At 39.4% G+C, this 17,737-nt stretch overlaps 1 protein-coding gene across 1 annotated transcript in view; it reads right to left on the bottom strand.

The window, feature by feature from the left end:
• SUV39H2 (SUV39H2 histone lysine methyltransferase) overlaps positions 1 to 12,384 on the bottom strand; it is a 1,013,666-nt gene extending 1,001,282 nt beyond the window's left edge. The window contains exon 1 of the mRNA XM_044088331.1: positions 12,212 to 12,384. Coding sequence (XP_043944266.1) covers positions 12,212 to 12,230 — 19 coding nt within the window. The 5' untranslated portion in view covers positions 12,231 to 12,384. The remainder of the gene's footprint in view (positions 1 to 12,211) is intronic.
• Between the last annotated feature and the right edge of the window lie 5,353 nt (positions 12,385 to 17,737).

The raw sequence follows: 17,737 nt of genomic DNA, 5'->3' as shown, positions 1-17,737 counted from the left end.
CACACACACACACACACACACACACACTGAGCCCTCATTTTTAATACACCAGCCATAGACCTGGATTCATTAATGCCTGGTTTAAACTTGGCATTTAGTCTTGTTTGCAGGTGAGGGAAATGGCATGGCAACTAAGTCCTGGTCAACTCCCCTGGCATCATTGTACGTAAAGTGTTTGTAAAATATTTGAAAGACATCAAAAATAACTGCCAACATCTTCTCTGCATACTTTTCTAATTTTTATATATAGTTGGAGCTTTTTCTCCTGGGCCTCTGCTGAAAATGGGCTTCTGCCCAGTCAGACTTTTCCTGGTCAACAAATGTAAGACAGAAATTAAGTAAACTGGGGAGTTCCAATTGAAAAACACTGTTCAACAAAAAATTCACAATCTCCAGTGAGCATTGCAAAGGCTAAATTCAAGGTCAAAGGAAATAAAAAATCAGTTTAACACAAAATTATCAAAAATATTGTCGATAAAGGCTGTACCCAACACCCTTTTTAAGCAAGGGGAAAAAGAACAGGACCAGACACTCCAGTAACAAGAAATCATATGCACTAAAACCTTCCTGGAAATGTGTACAATGAGTCAGTTAAAGCTCATCAAGACCTGTGAGAATATTTAAAATAATATAATTATGCTTTCAACAAGCTAAAGAAAGAGCAGATAATGCAGCTTTAGCAGTTCCATCTTTGCTGTTACGTAGGAATTAATTCAAACTATCACAGCATTGTTGTTTTTTCTGTTTTATATAAAATATTTGTATGACTGGTATGGCATAAATAATATTGTGGAAACATTATGCGAGACTATGTAAGAATTTATGAAATTCTCAGGCTGATTTTACTCACAGTCTGTGAGTTTGTGTGACCCCCTCCCCCATGGCATCAGTCTTACCCCAATGCTGAAATTATCCATAGAATCTTTTTTAAAAAAAAGACACAATGTGAATTTAGCCTGTGCCTTTTCAGACAAATGTTCCAACAGCAAAATAAAGTAGCTGCAAACTGTCAGGCTAAAAATGTCTCCGGTGCAAGAAGAATTCTATTCTCTGAAGAAAAAAAAAATAATTGTTCCGCTTTCTCTTTTGTGGTTGGAACCTGAAACCCTTTCAGCTGGGCAGTTTACAACAATTTCTTTGTTCTTCTCCAGAAGTGCGCAATTTTCACACTACTCATGTAAAACTGAATTATCATTAGCAACTGTACATCTCAATTGTCCCCAACATTCCAGAATGCACTTGACTGGATAAGCGTTGGAGCTTCCACAATATGTTCAACTTCCAGGCAAAGCAGAGTATTACATTCAGTATTGCCATACATTAGATGGTCATATTTCTTATTCACAGAATACATACTGATGCAAAGCCAGCTGTTCTCCTAACATGTCAAGATGATTAAAAGCGATACTTAAACAGCTTTAAAATGAAGAAAACAAGGATGATTTGGTACAGTCAAAATTTTTCTGTTAATGCCTTTTCTTGAATATTGTAGCAAAACAGTGACAGTAATAACCACTGCCTTGAGTTTACCACAAACTCAGTCAACTCGGCTGGAAGCCGATATGATCAGAACCAAGCAAGGTCGTGTGTACTTCCCTACAGAATTAACCATCATGGGAAGTGTCAAATAGGATCTTAGTTCAAGAAGGGGGTGTGCATGACATCACACCGAGTGATATTACAGTAAGAGAACTGGACGCTCATGAAGCAAAAACAGCGAATTTGCAGAAAAGTGCAGATTCAGTAACAGCTGTACTTTATTTTTTTCTTGCACCAGTGCATAAGTCGTATAAAGTGTTCTGTAAGCTGAATCTGACTCTCTCCCTTTAACGTTTGGTGATATTGATAGTTATTTGCATATTATAAATACCTTAAGCAAGTCTGAAAAATTTCAGGGCTTAAATTTAATCATAATAAATCCAAAAACCTTACTAAATTAACAAAAAGATCAACAAAAAACCAAGAGAATAGCCTGTTAAATTGAGAGAATGATGTATTAGAATATTTGGGTGTCAGTATAAAGAGAACATGGAAAGTGTATTAAACTAAACAATTTAATAACCACCAATAGTGCACTAATCAAAAGATGGAATAAAATGCTCTTCACAATGGAGGATATGCTCCAATTAACTTTACCTAAATCTGTTATGTACAGCCATTGATACTACTTGAAGAGCGTCACTACCAAGTAAACATACCGTCCAGTTTATATACTCTTCAACTAATGTTATTTTTTAATGTCCTTGTGACTTGTTCTTCTGGTTTCTGTCTGTGCCATGAGAAGTCCATGTTTTTTTCAAGCCCTATTTTGGTCCTCGCTTAATCTGAAGACTTCACAAAAGTCTAAGTAATCTTTGTGTCACTTGACCTGTCTGCATTTTATTTATTTCTGCATCTGAAAGCAGAGAGTCAATTTCCTTTTTTTTTCTATAACAGGATGCCTTTACAGTAAAGCACACAGCTATACGTTACTAATATCTAAGCCGAACATGTACAAAAAATAACTGTTCTTGCAAAGCAAGCCATATTATTTTAAAAACTGCTGCTTCGCCTTGCACATTTCCTTCACTGTACACAGTATAATTTTGGGGAAAGCATTTTACACAATCTCACTACCCCCTCCCAAAAACATATATAAAAAATTAAATTCCATGTTACTTTCTACGGTTCCCCTTAAACACTAGGATGGAATATGCATGGCACATTAGAGCTTGGAACAGTAATCAGATAGCATTCCCTAGTTTAGACCTTTATTCCAAATCAGCCGTAATAAATGTAATATTACATTGGATCTCGCCTACCTATACACATCTGGCTGGAAAATAATACACGAGATTCATATAACTGATGTCAGAACTATAGAAAATAAATTTAAGGAACAATACCGAATAGGTAGAGTTCATTTGCTTTTACATTAATTTTATTTAACAAGTTTGATCATCTTTCTTAATGGCAAATATTTAATAACGAATATAATTGATTGTAATTAAAGTTCCTAAGACACAAATCATATGGTACCCTCTTCATTATATTAAAGATTGCATACATGGAAATTTATGAATAGGAGTTTCTATACTCCACATGAAATAAATCTTCTACTCGAATGAAAGTAAATGCTGGAAATGAGGCCAACTAGGTTCACATGTTCATCGAATGTAGAAATGTTGTTCAATACTGGAAAGACTTCAGACATTTTGTAAAGGCTTTATGGTCTGATATTTTATAAAGGCATTATGGTCTGATAAGTCATATTTCTAACTCACTAATCCTATTCAATGTTCCTATACCTAATGTAATACTGAAATTTGATTCAGCTACTCTGGCCAATTCTTGCAATTGCCAGAAAAGTTATTACTTTGAACTGGAAAATTGAATGTTTAAAGAATTTATTAATTTGGCAAAAGTTTTCTAATAAAGGAACTGAAAACCTTATAGAACTCATAACACTACTAAAAAAAAAATTGTGTGGCAAAAATTGGAAAACCTTTTGAACAAATACTGAAACAAATAATGGATGAATTTTGTTGTTGTTCTTTCAGCTTTTCCCAGTTAGGGGTCACCACAGCAGAACTCCGGTCCACTCATTGGCAGTAGATTTTTACAGTGCCGAGGTGCCAGCCCGACACCCAACCTTCAACAGGCATGCCCATTCACACATGTATTTCGAAAGCCACTCGACCGCAAGGAGGACATGCGGACTAAACACAGAAGGCACTCCAGCCAAGAATCGAATGGGAGAACCTCTTGCTGTGAGGCAACGCTACACAGCCACAGCTTAGAATCATAGATGAATATAAACACCATAGTTTTCATTTGTTACATGTACATTTGTGTACATTTATAATGAAAAAAAAAAAATAAGTTACCTGCACCACCACCAAAAATGTTTGAATATTCATCATCTTCTTTCGGTTGTTTCCGTTAGGGGGTCGCCACCACAGCGGATCATCTCTTCCTGTCCTCTGCATCTTGCTCTGTCACACCAACCACCTGCATGTCCTCTCTCACCACATCCACAAACCTCATCTTAGGCCTTTTCCTCTTTTCCTGTTACCCAGTAGCTTCATCCTTAGCATCTTTTTCCCCAATATACTCAGCAACCCTCCACAGTACATATCCAAACCAACGTAATCTTGCCTCTCTGGCTTTGTCTCCAAACCTTCCAACCTGGGCAGACCCTCTAATATACTTATTCCTGATCCTGTCCACCCCAAGTCACACCCAGGGCAAATCTTAACAGCTTTAACTCTGCCACATCCAGCTCTAACTCCTGCCTTTTTGTCTTTTACCACTGTCTCAAACCCATATAATATAGCTAGTCTCATTACCCCTCTTGTAGACCTTTCATTTCACTCTTACTGGTACTAGTCTGTCACAATTCACTCCCGACACTTCACCCACTCCCATTCTGCCTGTACTCTTCTTCACCTCTCTTCCATACTGATCCCAAATAATCAAAACTCATCCACCTTAGTCACCTCTACTCCTTGCATACTCACCATTCCTCCATCCTCCTTCTCATTCACACACATATATTCTGTCTTAGTCCTACTGACCTTCATTCCTCTTCTCCCTAGAGCACATCTCCATCTCTCCAGGGTCTCCTCCACCTGTTCCCTACTCTCACTACAGATCACGTCATCTGCAAACATCACAGTCCATGGGGACTCCTGTCTGATCTCGCCTGTCAACCTGTCCATCACCATTGCAAATAAGAAAGGGCTCAAAGCTGATCCCTGATGTAATCCCACCTCCACCTTAAAACACATCCGTCACTCCCACCACAGACCTGACCACCATCACACTACCTTCGTACATATCCTGTATCACTCTTGCATACTTCTGACACTCCCGATACAATACCACAACTCCTCTCTAGGCACCCTGTCATATGCTTTCTAAGTCTACAAACGCACAATGCAACTCCTTCTGACCTTCTCGGTACTTCAACACTCTCAGAGCAAACATTGCATCTGTAGTGCTCTTTCCCAGCATGAAACCATACTGCTGATCACTAATCATCACGTCCCTTCTTAACCTAGCTTCCACTACTCTTGCCCATAACTTCATGCTGTGACTGATCAATTTAATCCCTCTGTAGTTACTACAGCTCAGCACCTCCCAAAACACTTTCTCCATTCAGGCATCCTCTCCTTTCCAAGATTTCATTAAACAATCTGGTTAAAAACTTCACTGCCATTTCACCTAAACACCTTCATGCTTTCACAGGTATGTCATCTGGACCAACAGCCTTTCCATTCTTCATCCTCTTCATAGCTACCCTTACTTCCTCCTTGCCAATCCATTGCACTTCATGATTCACTATCCCACATCATCCAACCTTCTCTCCCTCTCATTCTCTTCAATCATCAACCCCTCAAAGTACTCTTTCCATCTGCTCAACACACTCTCCTCACTTGCGAGTATATGTTTGAATATTAAATTACTCAATTTAGAAGCAGAACAAAACCAGATAGCTGCTCTACAAGAACATTAACCATGTAATTTCAGCACAACCTATTCTCCCAACCCCAAAACATTATATGCATGCCTTATTTCTGCATATTAACATCTGGAACCCTGTCAGAAGCAGGAATTGTTTTAAGCCATCACATTATTCAGCCCATCACTGCTGTCGGCAATGTGTGTCAATTAACCCCCCAAAATTTCCTGGTGTCTTAAGTACTTCATCCCATCACACAAAAGAAAAATAATTTCTACTGATCACAGTGCCTGCTCAGCAAGGCAGTCCTCTCACATGAGAATGTTGGTACAAATAGCATGCACTCAATTTCAAGGTTAGTTTTGGGTTAATTTGGCTCATTTTAGGTTAAATATTTACACCACAACCACCCTAAAAATGTTCTGAAAGTGAAAATGTAGTTTAATGAGACGAAGGTAAAAGGAAAACCGAACTCTGCCTTATGCTCTTCTAGCTTTACCCTCAGGTTCCAAGATAATTCACCACCACTAACAGTAAAGGGATTAGCCAATACAACACAGAACACCCCCCCCACACACACACAGGTAATGAAACACGAATGTGCTCATAAGCACATAAATTATGCCTATGTACATGGCAGCCACCCAGCTCTCACCCTTTAAGGTCTCGTGGCTCCCAACTCCGATAAGAGTCTGCACTGCCAGCAATTGAGGAAAATCACCTACAAACTTGAGTCCTACCCTCTACTCCTGCAAAATATAAGCATTTAAAATGTGCTTCCTCACCATTTCTCGCCGCATTTGCTCTCTCTCTCTACATCATCACTTCAAACTATACATATCATCTTGCATAGAAATACAATGGATAAAAAAAAAAAAAAAAAAAAATGGGCATTTAACAGACTATGAGGAATGGCTTCGGTGATTGACAAACTCCTTTACCAACCAGCCACATACACAACCTATCCAGTACCTCACTACAAGGAATGCAACTAACTTTGTTCATATGTAGGTACTAGGCTAGTGGCCCTAGGGCCTATATATAAGCCTAGCCAAAAAGGTACCCTGGCATTCGCCCCCCAAGAAAATTATTTTCCTGTACACCTGTTGAGCAGAGCCCCAGAGGGGAATTTCCCATCCAATCAAGAATTTTCTTGGAGTACTCATGAGGAGCTTTGTTTTGATATAGATGGGTAGTTTGTTCCAGAGTGTGGGAAGTTTCTGGGACAGGAATCTATCCCTCCAGCATGTTCTGTTTATTGTGGTGACATGGTTTAGGTCCCTAGAGCGTGTAGCTCGGAGGGATTTCTTAAGTGGAGCATGTCCAACAGCTCTGGGTTTGACAGATTTGTATGTTAGGCAGAGATAGCCTCCGAGTAGGCGATATGCAATGGAGTAAAGCTGGAGTTTCAGATGGTCTGCATAGGGCATCTGTCTGAGGCCAGTAATCCTCTTTTTGTGAGGTATTTCTGCAGCTTTTCCAGTTGTTCTAGATGTCTTGCGAGGTACACACCAAAAGAAGCATTGTACTCTATAATGGGTCTGAGTGACAAGTACAGGGGAACAATGACCTCTTTTCCTGGACGAAAAACTTTTTGTGATGAGGTGTGCCACGTAGAAGGATTTCCTGACTACTGCAGCAATGTGATTATCAAAGGAAAGACTACTGTCCACTTGTGTCCCAAGGTCTCTTATCAGACTTTCTGTGTTAAGTAGATTACCACCTATGTGGTAGCTCATGGGTACAGAGCTTTTACCAAGGGGGATGACAATGCACTTTTTGTCATTGAGCTTGAGGATATGGCTTAGACATCAGGCATCTGTCTCAGTGAGACTCTTTTGTAGGATGTCCACATTGTTAGGAGTTTCAATTATGGCTCCTAGTTTGCAGTCATCTGCAAACTTTGTTAGCCAAGAGACCTTCTGTGTTAGCCTGTACTTCAGAAAAGTAAATACCAAACAGGAGAGGACACAGGACTTAACCCTGTGGTACTCCACTTCTCTGAAGTCGGATTTGGAGTCTGCTACTTTCACATTGTGGGCTCTTGTCAGTGAGCCAGATGGCAATCCATGTTGTGACATAGGATTTATACCTAGTTTAGTGAGTTTGTCTATAATTCCAGAGTGAGGGATAGTGTCAAAAGCCTTGGTGAGCTGTAGATAGGCTGTGTGGACCACCTTACCCTCATCTACGACTTTGGTGACTGCTTCAAAGTCTATCAGGCTTAGGAAACATGATCTGCCTTTTCCAAACCCGAACTGGGTGGGGTCCAGAATTTACAGATTATCAATATCTTTGTTTTATAAGTTCCATGGCCTTGCAGTGCCATTGTGCTGTACCTCAGAGCAGATCCGAGTGTTACCATTGACATTCTTGACATAGCTATAGAATGCTTTGTGGTTGTCTTTAGAATCAGTGGCGATTTTGTTTTCCTAACTAGCTTTGGGAGGATTTTGAGGGATCTCAGCTTCTTAGTGAGGCTGACCAGGGACTTCCTCCAATCATGGAATTGTACTCTTTTTTTGCAACAGTTTCTTTTTTCTGTTGTAGAGTTTGTTTATAGCAGTTTTTTTTGGTTGTTAGGGATAGTACGATCCATGCACTTGCACAAGTGCTTATAAAGTGCATTTGTGTAGGATTCAGCAGTCGTACCTCTATTGTCAATCTACATGGGTGTCATTGTTTGGCACTTCTTAAGCGCGAAGTTGGCTTAGGAGAAATTTACTGTGGTTTCCCTAATGGGGGTAGGGGCGGGATGTGAATGTCTAGGGTGATTAGCTTGTGGCCAGATCTGACCAACAAGGAATTTAACTCTGGTGTGGAACACTGGTCACCCATGTTGGTAATGAGCAGGTCTAGGATATTACTGCCCCTGGTGGGGGTGTGAATAATTTGATCCAATGCGATGGAATTTATGGATTCCAGAAACAGTTAAGCAAAAGAGTTGGCACACTGGAGGGTATTGGGTTATATCCTAATATTTTCCAGTGCATCAAGAAATGGAGTGGGAATCCAGGGGCATGGTGGGGAATCTGTAGCAAGTTACAATTTGGATTGCGGTCTTGCCCAGAGTTAGCTGCAATTTGATAATCTCAGATGCATTATGCTCAACAACTAGCCTGGACCTGTGATATCCTTAATGAATATGGACACGCCTCCGCCTTTAGTGTTTTAGATGGCTGAATGGTGTGGCATGAATTACAGCCTAGTAATGCAGGGGTGCTCTGGAGCCTTGAACCAGATCTCTGTCACTGCACAGATGACGTTCTCAGTCAATGCACAGATGACGTTCTCCATTTTAAGGAGTGCCTCGAGTGAATGCATTTTGAGGTTTTGACTTCTAGCACCGAGTAGCATTACCCTCAGATTTTGCTTGCTTGTACCAGTTACGGTGGTGAACCTGTCATTTGAACCTTAAAAGGCACTATATGGGTGGCAACAGCCTTGGCCAGTATTTAGAATCCCAAGGGTGACAGGTGCAGGCCATCTCTGGCAAAGCATCATGGTCTCTCAATTATGTCATCCCAGCCAGACAGATATTGGGATTCCCTTAGAATGACACCAGAAGCTTAGCCAATTGCTGAAGTCAATCATTTTGTCCTTGTACTGTGGTATCATTCTGGGTGATGGCTGGATGCTACTCAGGGCTAGGGTCATACCTGCCTGGGCTATAAGATTGGAGAGCTCCTCCAGTCTCTTTTCATGTAGTCCAAGACATTATTTTGTAAATTACTGAAAATTGCAGTCAATTTACAGTTGTGCACCAAGAAATTATTAATAAATCATGTGGTACTGAAATACACTGAGCAAAGGACAAGTTCATTTGTACAAAATAAATATTACTGCTTAACATGCATTAAAATGCTGCGGTGGTGGTGCTGCGGTAGTGTTGTCGCCTCATAGCAAGACATTGTCCTGTTAGATTCTCAGCTAAAGCGTTTTCTGTGTGGAGATGTGTGAATGGGCGTACCTTTGTTGAAGGTTGTGCGTCAGGGCTGGCAACTTTGTACGTAAAAATCTACTGCCAATCATTAGCGGACCGGAGTTCCACTGTGCCGACCCCTAACCGGGAAAAAACGAAAGACAACATGCATTAAAATAAAAATTATGTGGTGGGGAAAAATGACAAATTTTAACTGATGCACACAATGTAGTACACAAATGCACAGATAAAGCAGGAGTCCCGTTTTTTTGCATGGAGCAGTGGAAGAGGACTGAACCACTGTATTCACTACCAAAAGCTGTCTCTGAATCATAGGCTGACAGCTGTCGTACATCAAGAATTACAAAACAAAAAAAAAATTTGCTAACAGCTAAATAATGACACCACTCAAAGTTTAACAAAACAGAATTAGCATTAAATGTATTTTCATAAAAAATAACTAATAACTAGAACTATTTGCTTACTGTACTCATCACTATTATCCCAAAATATCACACTTCTGAGAAAGTGAAATATTTAAACCAAAATAAAGCTTGAGCAAAATGAAATCTGCACACTGGAGAGTCTAGCCACATTACTCTGCTATAATGGAATACTGTGCTAACCGCTGTTGCTACAACATACACACTTGTGCAAGAAGGCAGGGGTCCTGTTTTATTGTGCACCTTGGTAAATTACTACACGCTTGGGTTAGCGCACAACACACCTCTGAATTTCATTCAAGAATTCTGGACAAAGCAAAAAATAATTCTCCGGCCCCAATTTTAAATTTGCTTAATTCACTTAACAGAACAAGCCTGCAACAACATGCATATTTGAGCAATTGATAAGAAACTCATAAACCTTACACTTGCAGACTAATCAGTGATTTACAAAAGTGGGCTAGCCAAAATAAGGAACAGTTGAGCGATACAAACTCGAAAATTGTTTCCCAGCACCATGCTCAGCTTCTGAGTCTGTAAATTGTACCATATAGTCATCAAGTACAACTTTCCCAGGCATCCAAAAATACAGCAGTGTCAGTCAAGCTGATTATTCAAAACAATGGGAAAGGTCAGAGTTTGCTACTGCACACCCAGGGTGGTACTTTAACAACTCTATGATGTTGCATAAAAGATGACACTGTGTACTGTTTTACTAATTAAATCTGGGAATTTTCAACGTTCAATATCAGCAAATTAAGATGAACATTTCATTTCTATTCAAGTGCGAGTAGAGGACACAAACACATCCAGCACAGCCAACCAATTTGTTGAACGTTTTAAGAAAATTAGAATTCTACCCAAAGTGCATTTCTGAACACACATTTTTAAGTATATCCCGTGCATACATCACCACCGCTCTAAGTTTCCCTTTTTACCCTAATAATTTCTGCCACAAAACCTGACCTTTGGAGGGAGACCACTTTTCGGTCACACAGTTTGATTTATTACAGTCTAGAAGGCAAGCACCTTAGCCTCCTCCCAATGAAATACTACAGACCCTACTCTAAACTGCCGCCGCCCCCAATCTGTAGCTGTACGTCTTTATCCACGGGGACATTCCCCTTCTAAAAAATGTTCCTGCAGTTATTTTTATTTCAGTTTTGAAAGGAAATTAAAAATCAGTAAACTGTGTGTACCGATTTTTACTAGGATCTGCTGCTCCACAGGATCAAAGGGTCAGTCACACTGACAGCACCCGAATAATACGAAGTAGAAACTCAGTCATATTAGAGCCCAAATACCATTATGCAATTAGCATAAAGTGGCACACAGGGTAGTACAACATAACCATGTTCTACACCGCAGAGTCGGCTATAAGACAACATTAACTTCTCTAAAAGAAACATATCAGAAGTTTCAAAATACAGACCGTTCTTTTAGTAATAAGATTTAGAAGACGCACGCTTGCCCCTCCACATTATGCACTACTAAATATCACCAATAGCAAGCATGTCAAACTTCAACAACTGGTGCACGTAAAGTGCGTCAACAGAGCCAATCAATGCGCGAGAAATATAAGTTTAAGCTAGGACATCCACACTCTCCGAAAATAAACAAACCGCCCGGCAAGCAATAAAACCACAGGAAACAGTTAAGTCAAAATGAAAGAAGCGTTTATAATGTAAAAACATATGTGGTTACACACTTTTTTTAAACACTATATTGTGAACTTAACAAAACGAATAAAGTTTCGCAATCAGAAATGTCAGTTATAGTTAGCATTATTTTAAATTACGCCAATGTTATTCTTTTCGGTAGGCAACAAAGGGAACAGAACTGAGCTATTTATACACAGTTTTGAAATTATGCTTAACTACAGTCGAGCAATAAAGTTTATTAAATTCAAAAGAATGCAATAACGCAGCAAACAGTATAACTAACACATAAAAGATAGGCCAATTCGCACCGTTTAATTGTACCCATAGGAACAATGTGCCCTTGTAGCACAGTAGAATATACTATACTGTAGAGCTTATAGCAACGCTGCACTAACCCAACACACAAAATAAAGTACGTACACAGAACTTCAACAGTACTACAGAGAGCCGCACACATTCAAAACGAATTCAATAGTATCAATGTCCCATTTAAATATCCAACCACACAGACAATTAAGTCACGGTAGAAAGCAGTAAACAACCAATAAAAGTTAAGGATACTGCACTTTGCCAAGAAAGCATCCCAACAAAAAGGTAGAAATATTTATAAATTGAAGACAGCATTTTTCAACTTCTAAAACAAAGCTACAAGAAAACGGCACGTGAAACACAGATATAACAAAGAAGCACAAAACTACAAACAGCAGTTACACATGTATTAACTAACGTAAATGTTACTCACCACCTCGATTTGTAGCCATCTTGATAACGCCAATCAAATTGCGTTCAGAACCGCCCCTCTCTGTCCCGCCACGGCGGGAACACTTGCCAGTAGTGGGATTTCTCCAAAATGAGGAGGAGCAATAAAAAAGACACACCCATAAAGGCAGACACTAGTATTTTTGTTTTGTCGTCATAATTTTGGCACGCAGTGTAACTAACACTTGGTATAAGTGAGTTCATTAAGACTATTAAGATGTCCTTTGACGCTGCTATTGCTTATGGTGATTATGTTTAGATATAAGGTATTAAGCACTAATGTGCTGCAAAATATCTTCTCCCAATGTCATTTGATTTTATCTATTATAACGGTCGATGTAGATCTCAGCATCTAAAGACTTGTGGCCAAAATCTCAGACTCATTTAGCAGCTCGGAATTCCCACAACACGGATTTTAACTGACTAGGATGTTGACGCCGTTTATTCTGCAAATTTACGCTTAGCTATTTTATACATACACACATCCCCCATATATATATATATATATATATGTATATACATAATATATATATATATATGTATATACATAATATATATATATATATATATATATATATATATATATATATATATTGTTAAGATAAAAAGTTTTAAAACACATTATTATTGTTTGTCTCTTTCTCCCATCTAGCAAAATGAATATGCTATTTGCTGAAGTGTTGGTAAGAAAAGGTCATTGAACCATGTTTATTAAATATGGGCTTTACCTATGATAGATGTAGTTTGCTTATGAACTTGAATAACATCTGTTTTCTATACTTCTGAATAAGAGTTAATTTACTGAGGCAGGCTCTGGAAAATTCCAGCTACCACTGTGGTTTTGAGGTAAACATTCTACACTAGCTGTGGTTTTGAGGTAAACGTTCTACACTAACTGTGGTTTTGAGGTAAAGCATTCTTTTCTGAGGTAAATTGTGATCCTAGATGTTTTTCATAGCCAACTGTCAATTGTTAGAAATGTAACAAAAGCTATTTTGGCTAGTAACAGGAAAGTATAAAAGTTGATGTCAGTAACCAAGCTGATCAGATTGAGATCATCTTGGCCAACATGTTGCTGTAATCTGGTTAGCAGTTAATAAAGGAAATTTTCATCACCTGAGGCAGATGTGACTCGCTTGAATTTTTCTTCTGACATTTTGGTCCTTCGAGCTGGAAACCTCTACGAAGATATGGATCAGACTAACAGAGAGACCGAAAAACCTGCGCAGGTGAGGGTTTCTCATCTTAAGATTCCCTCGACGGAAAGCCCTCCGACTGATTTGTCGTTGGAAAGAGGCCGGCCGCTCTCTGATCCCTATCTGAGGGACGGTTTCCGAACCAAAAGGGGAAACGGAGTCTCATCTGGTTCAGGTAGGATGAAAATACCTTTCTTTTCTTTTAATTTAATTTAACCTTGTCGACAGGGGTTTTATTTTTAGTTAAGGGTTTTATTTTTAGTTAAGGGTGGGTAGGAATAATTGTTAAGATTATTTTGTTAGGATTACCTGTTATTTTGTTAGGATCCCCGTTAAGATAGCCCCATTTTGTAATAAGCCCTGTAAAAATAATTTTGATGCAGTCCTAAAATATACAGTCCTAAAATAAGAAATGCAGTCCTAAAATATACAGTCCTAAAATAAGAAATCTAGGAAAACATGGGTTCATGTTGCTGCAAGTGTGAGAGTGATGCCTGTTTAAATGTTGATGCTAAGTATATAAAAAGTTTAAACAAAAATAATGTTACATTTTTGAAGAAGTGGAAGTTAAAATATGATTTTGATGGTACACTGAATAAGAATGCCTGTGCAAAATTGGTTAGAGATTTGAAAAGAAATGCAGGAACTAGAACTAAAAAGCAAAGACAATTGGGATTTCCCCAAGCACAAAAATGGTTAGAAGAAGCAAATACACGAGCTATAAAAGAAAAACAGTGTCAGGAAAAAGAGAAAATAAATCAAAAGGGATCACTGGTGCCAAGTGGAAAAGTAGCTTTATTTTTAGATAAGGAGGATGAGCACACAGTTTGTGCAGTACAAAGGCAGGCAACTGCCCCACCGTATAGTGAAATTGCTGCTGCCATACCGGGGGAACCTCCTCAATATCAGTCTGAAGATGTGGGATCTGTACATCAGGGTGGGTTATTAGCTGCTCAAGGAAATGTTGTGACCCCTCCAATTTACCCACAAATTCCCGTAGTACCAAAAGTTGCTTTGCAACAGGTAGACCAACCTATGCAGTTAAGGTCAGGACCAGCAGGGCAAAGACGTTGGGCTATTAAACTTTCTGACCATTCAGAAGCTCTTCCCTTAATACAAGTTGCAAACCCACAAGCAGGAGATGTTGGACAAGAACCAACTATTTTAGTTTATCATCCCTGGGCTAGAGAGGATATAAAACGAGCTACGGATGGTATTCCTCATCCCAAGGTTAATTTTCAAAAGTTTTCTGAGGACATAGTTGGTATGCGTTTAAGTTATCATCTAAATGGTTTCGAAGTAGAATAAGTAGTGCGACAAATCTTAGGTCCAGATTGGCACTTAGTTTGTGGTACTTGGACATTAAGGCAGATGACAGCACTACATTAAAGCATAATTTTGGGGTGTTAGACACACGAGTCACTGATCTGTTAAAGAGAATTTCTGATAAGTGGCGTCCAAGAGTAGATTGGACAATAATAAATCAGTGCATCCAAAATGATGATGAATCTGTAGATCACTATATTGTAAGACTGACAGAAGTGTTCAATAACCATTGTGGAATGATGATTCCGCAGGATCAGACTAATGATAGTCCGTATGAACAGCAATTGAAAAATGCTTTTCTTAAAGATTGTAAGGCTCCAATAAGTAATTTTATTACTAAGCATATGGTAGATCATAGAACATGTAGACTGCAGCCTTTGTTTGAATATGCATGGCATGCTGAGCGACATTTTAATCTAAAAAAGAAAAAGAAAGTACAAGTGTTGGCAGTAGTGGATGATGGTGGTATATTCTTAGTACAGGACCAAAGGGGGCAAGGGCACCGTGGTGGCATAAAAAACATGGGGGCCCGCAATGGGACACGTTAAATGAACCAGGCGGACATTCAGCCTATAGGGAAAGGTTAAAACGTGGAGAATGTTTTAAATGCGGTAGACGTGGGCACTTCGCTGCCGACTGTGAAGAGTGGCAACATCCCCCACAGCTTACAAACAAGGGCTCTGCATGACTATATGATAGTAAAGAAAGGCGCCATCTTCATTATGGGGATAATGAAGAGGCAGACGCTCTCTACGATGAATGTCAGAAACACTCTAATGGAAGGGCGGGATTGTGACTGTGAAGTCATAAGCCTGGCAAATTTGGGTATTGCTATGCATCTAAATCAGAAACCCATGATAGAGTTTTTGGTTGAGGAACAAAAAGTGGAGTTTTTATGTGATTCAGGTGCATCGCGTACACTTTTGGGTCCAGCAGTTCTGCCTCCGAACTGCGAAACAGATGAGTTTGTCCTTGTAAAAGCGGCAAACGGGAAAATTTATAAGGAAACACTGTCTCATCCTCTACTGTTCACAGATCCGCAAACAAACCAAACTGTTAGGTGTAGGGTAATTATATCAAAAGTTTGTCCAGTTAATTTGCTAGGAAGAGATTTGATGCATGTGTTTGGAATAGCGGCAATTCCCACACCTAAAGGTATTGAGGCAAAAAGATTAGCAGATGGCTTAGTAATACAGGGAGTACAAGACTTGCTTTACTGGTATAGCCTAGACTTGATTTCAGATGGCCCGGGGAGGGTTGATACAGAGTTGATCAATCTAGCTCTAAGTAAATCTAGGAGTGGGTCACTGCAGGTTGCGGCACACTTACATTGTACAATGTTCTATAAGGCCCTTGGTCCGGATAAAGAATTTGAAAAATAATTCTTTAAGCACAAGTGCGCAAGGATAATTTTGAATGATATGTTTTGGGATACGCAAGGTAATACAGTAGTAACCTGTACTTTAACTAAGGAAATAAGTTCTTTGTATCGCTCAAGTTATAGATCGCATGTTTCAGTTACTAAAGCAGTAGGGACACATTGGGTAGATTTGGCGAAAAAGGTAACGATTTGGGACACAATGTCTGAAAGTCATTTAAAAGATCAACAGATCCAGGTACAAAGATTAAATTGGGTGACTTGGGCACGACCAAGTGTGCACCTCAGGGATGACAAAACAGAAATGGCATGACAAATCCTCCTAACTCAAGAGGAAGATAGTGCGTTAAGTGCCTTGCCTGTAGATTTATGGTCAAAAGGTAAAAAAGATGTGGGACTGATGAAAACAGCAGGTGAAGTTTGTATAACTGCAAAGTCAGGTTTTAGACCTCGTAAGCACCAATATCCACTAAGTAAGCAAGCAGAGGAAGGAATTAAACCAGTTACTGAACAGCTAAAACAGGTAGGAATTCTTGTTGAATGCCCAGATTCACCCTGCAATACTCCGTTGTTTCCTGTAAAGAAACCAGATGGGTCATGGAGGTTGGTTCAGGATTTACAAGCAGTTAGTTCAGCTGTGATCCCAAGAGCACCAGTGGTCCCTGACCCCTGTACATTACTTAATGATTTACTATCTCAGCACATATATTTTTCTGTCATAGATATAAGCAATGCCTTTTTCTCCATACCACTACACAAGGAGAGTAGATTTTGGTTTGCATTCACTTTCCAAGGTAAAAGATACACATACACCAGATTGCCACAGGGTTATTGTGAGAGTCCGACAATATTCGCACAAGAAATGGCTGCGAATTTAGCTCAGTTTGTTCCCCCAGAGGGAAGCCAGGTTCTGTTGTATGTAGATGATATTCTGTTGGCCTTACCCACGCAGGAAAGTTGTAAAAAGGATACCCTAGCCCTTCTTAGTTTTTTAGCTGAGCAAGGACATAAAGTAAATAAAGAGAAGTTACAGTTGTGGAAAGCACAAGTAAAGTACTTGGGTTATTTAATCTTGCAGGAAGGTAGACAATTGGAAAATAAAAGAAAACAAGCAATTCTTGAAGCACCTATGCCTACGACTAAGCGGGAGATGATGTCGTTTTTAGGTGTGACTAATTTTTGTAGAAGTTGGATTCCTAACTATGCTGAAGAAGTAGGGCCATTGACCGCACTGATCTATGACACTCCCATGGCAGCTAAAAGTAATATACAGTGGACAGATAAGGCAATACAAGCATTTAATAGAATTAAGCAATTGATAGCAGGATCCTCTGTTTTGGGTTTTCCAAACTATTCTAAGCAGTTTGTACAAATGGTTGATTGTAAGGAAGGATATATGACCTCGGTTCTGGTACAAGTACATGGGGATAAACAGAGACCGATAGCTTTTTATTCCTCCAGATTAGATCCTGTTGCAAGGGCATTGCCGCATTGTGTTCAAGCTGTAGTTGCAGCCACCATGGCAGTGCAAGCCTCAGCATCATTAGTTTTGTTTCACCCATTAAAATTGCTCCACATTCAGTAGCTACTATACTTTTGCAAGATAAGA

This window comes from Protopterus annectens, chromosome 11.part0 (genome assembly GCF_019279795.1).
Source record: "Protopterus annectens isolate FY-2018-M chromosome 11.part0, PAN1.0, whole genome shotgun sequence".
Taxonomy (NCBI): Eukaryota; Metazoa; Chordata; order Ceratodontiformes; family Protopteridae; genus Protopterus; species Protopterus annectens.
The sequence above is the reverse complement of the archived record's forward strand: the minus strand, read 5'-3'. Positions and strand labels throughout refer to the sequence as shown.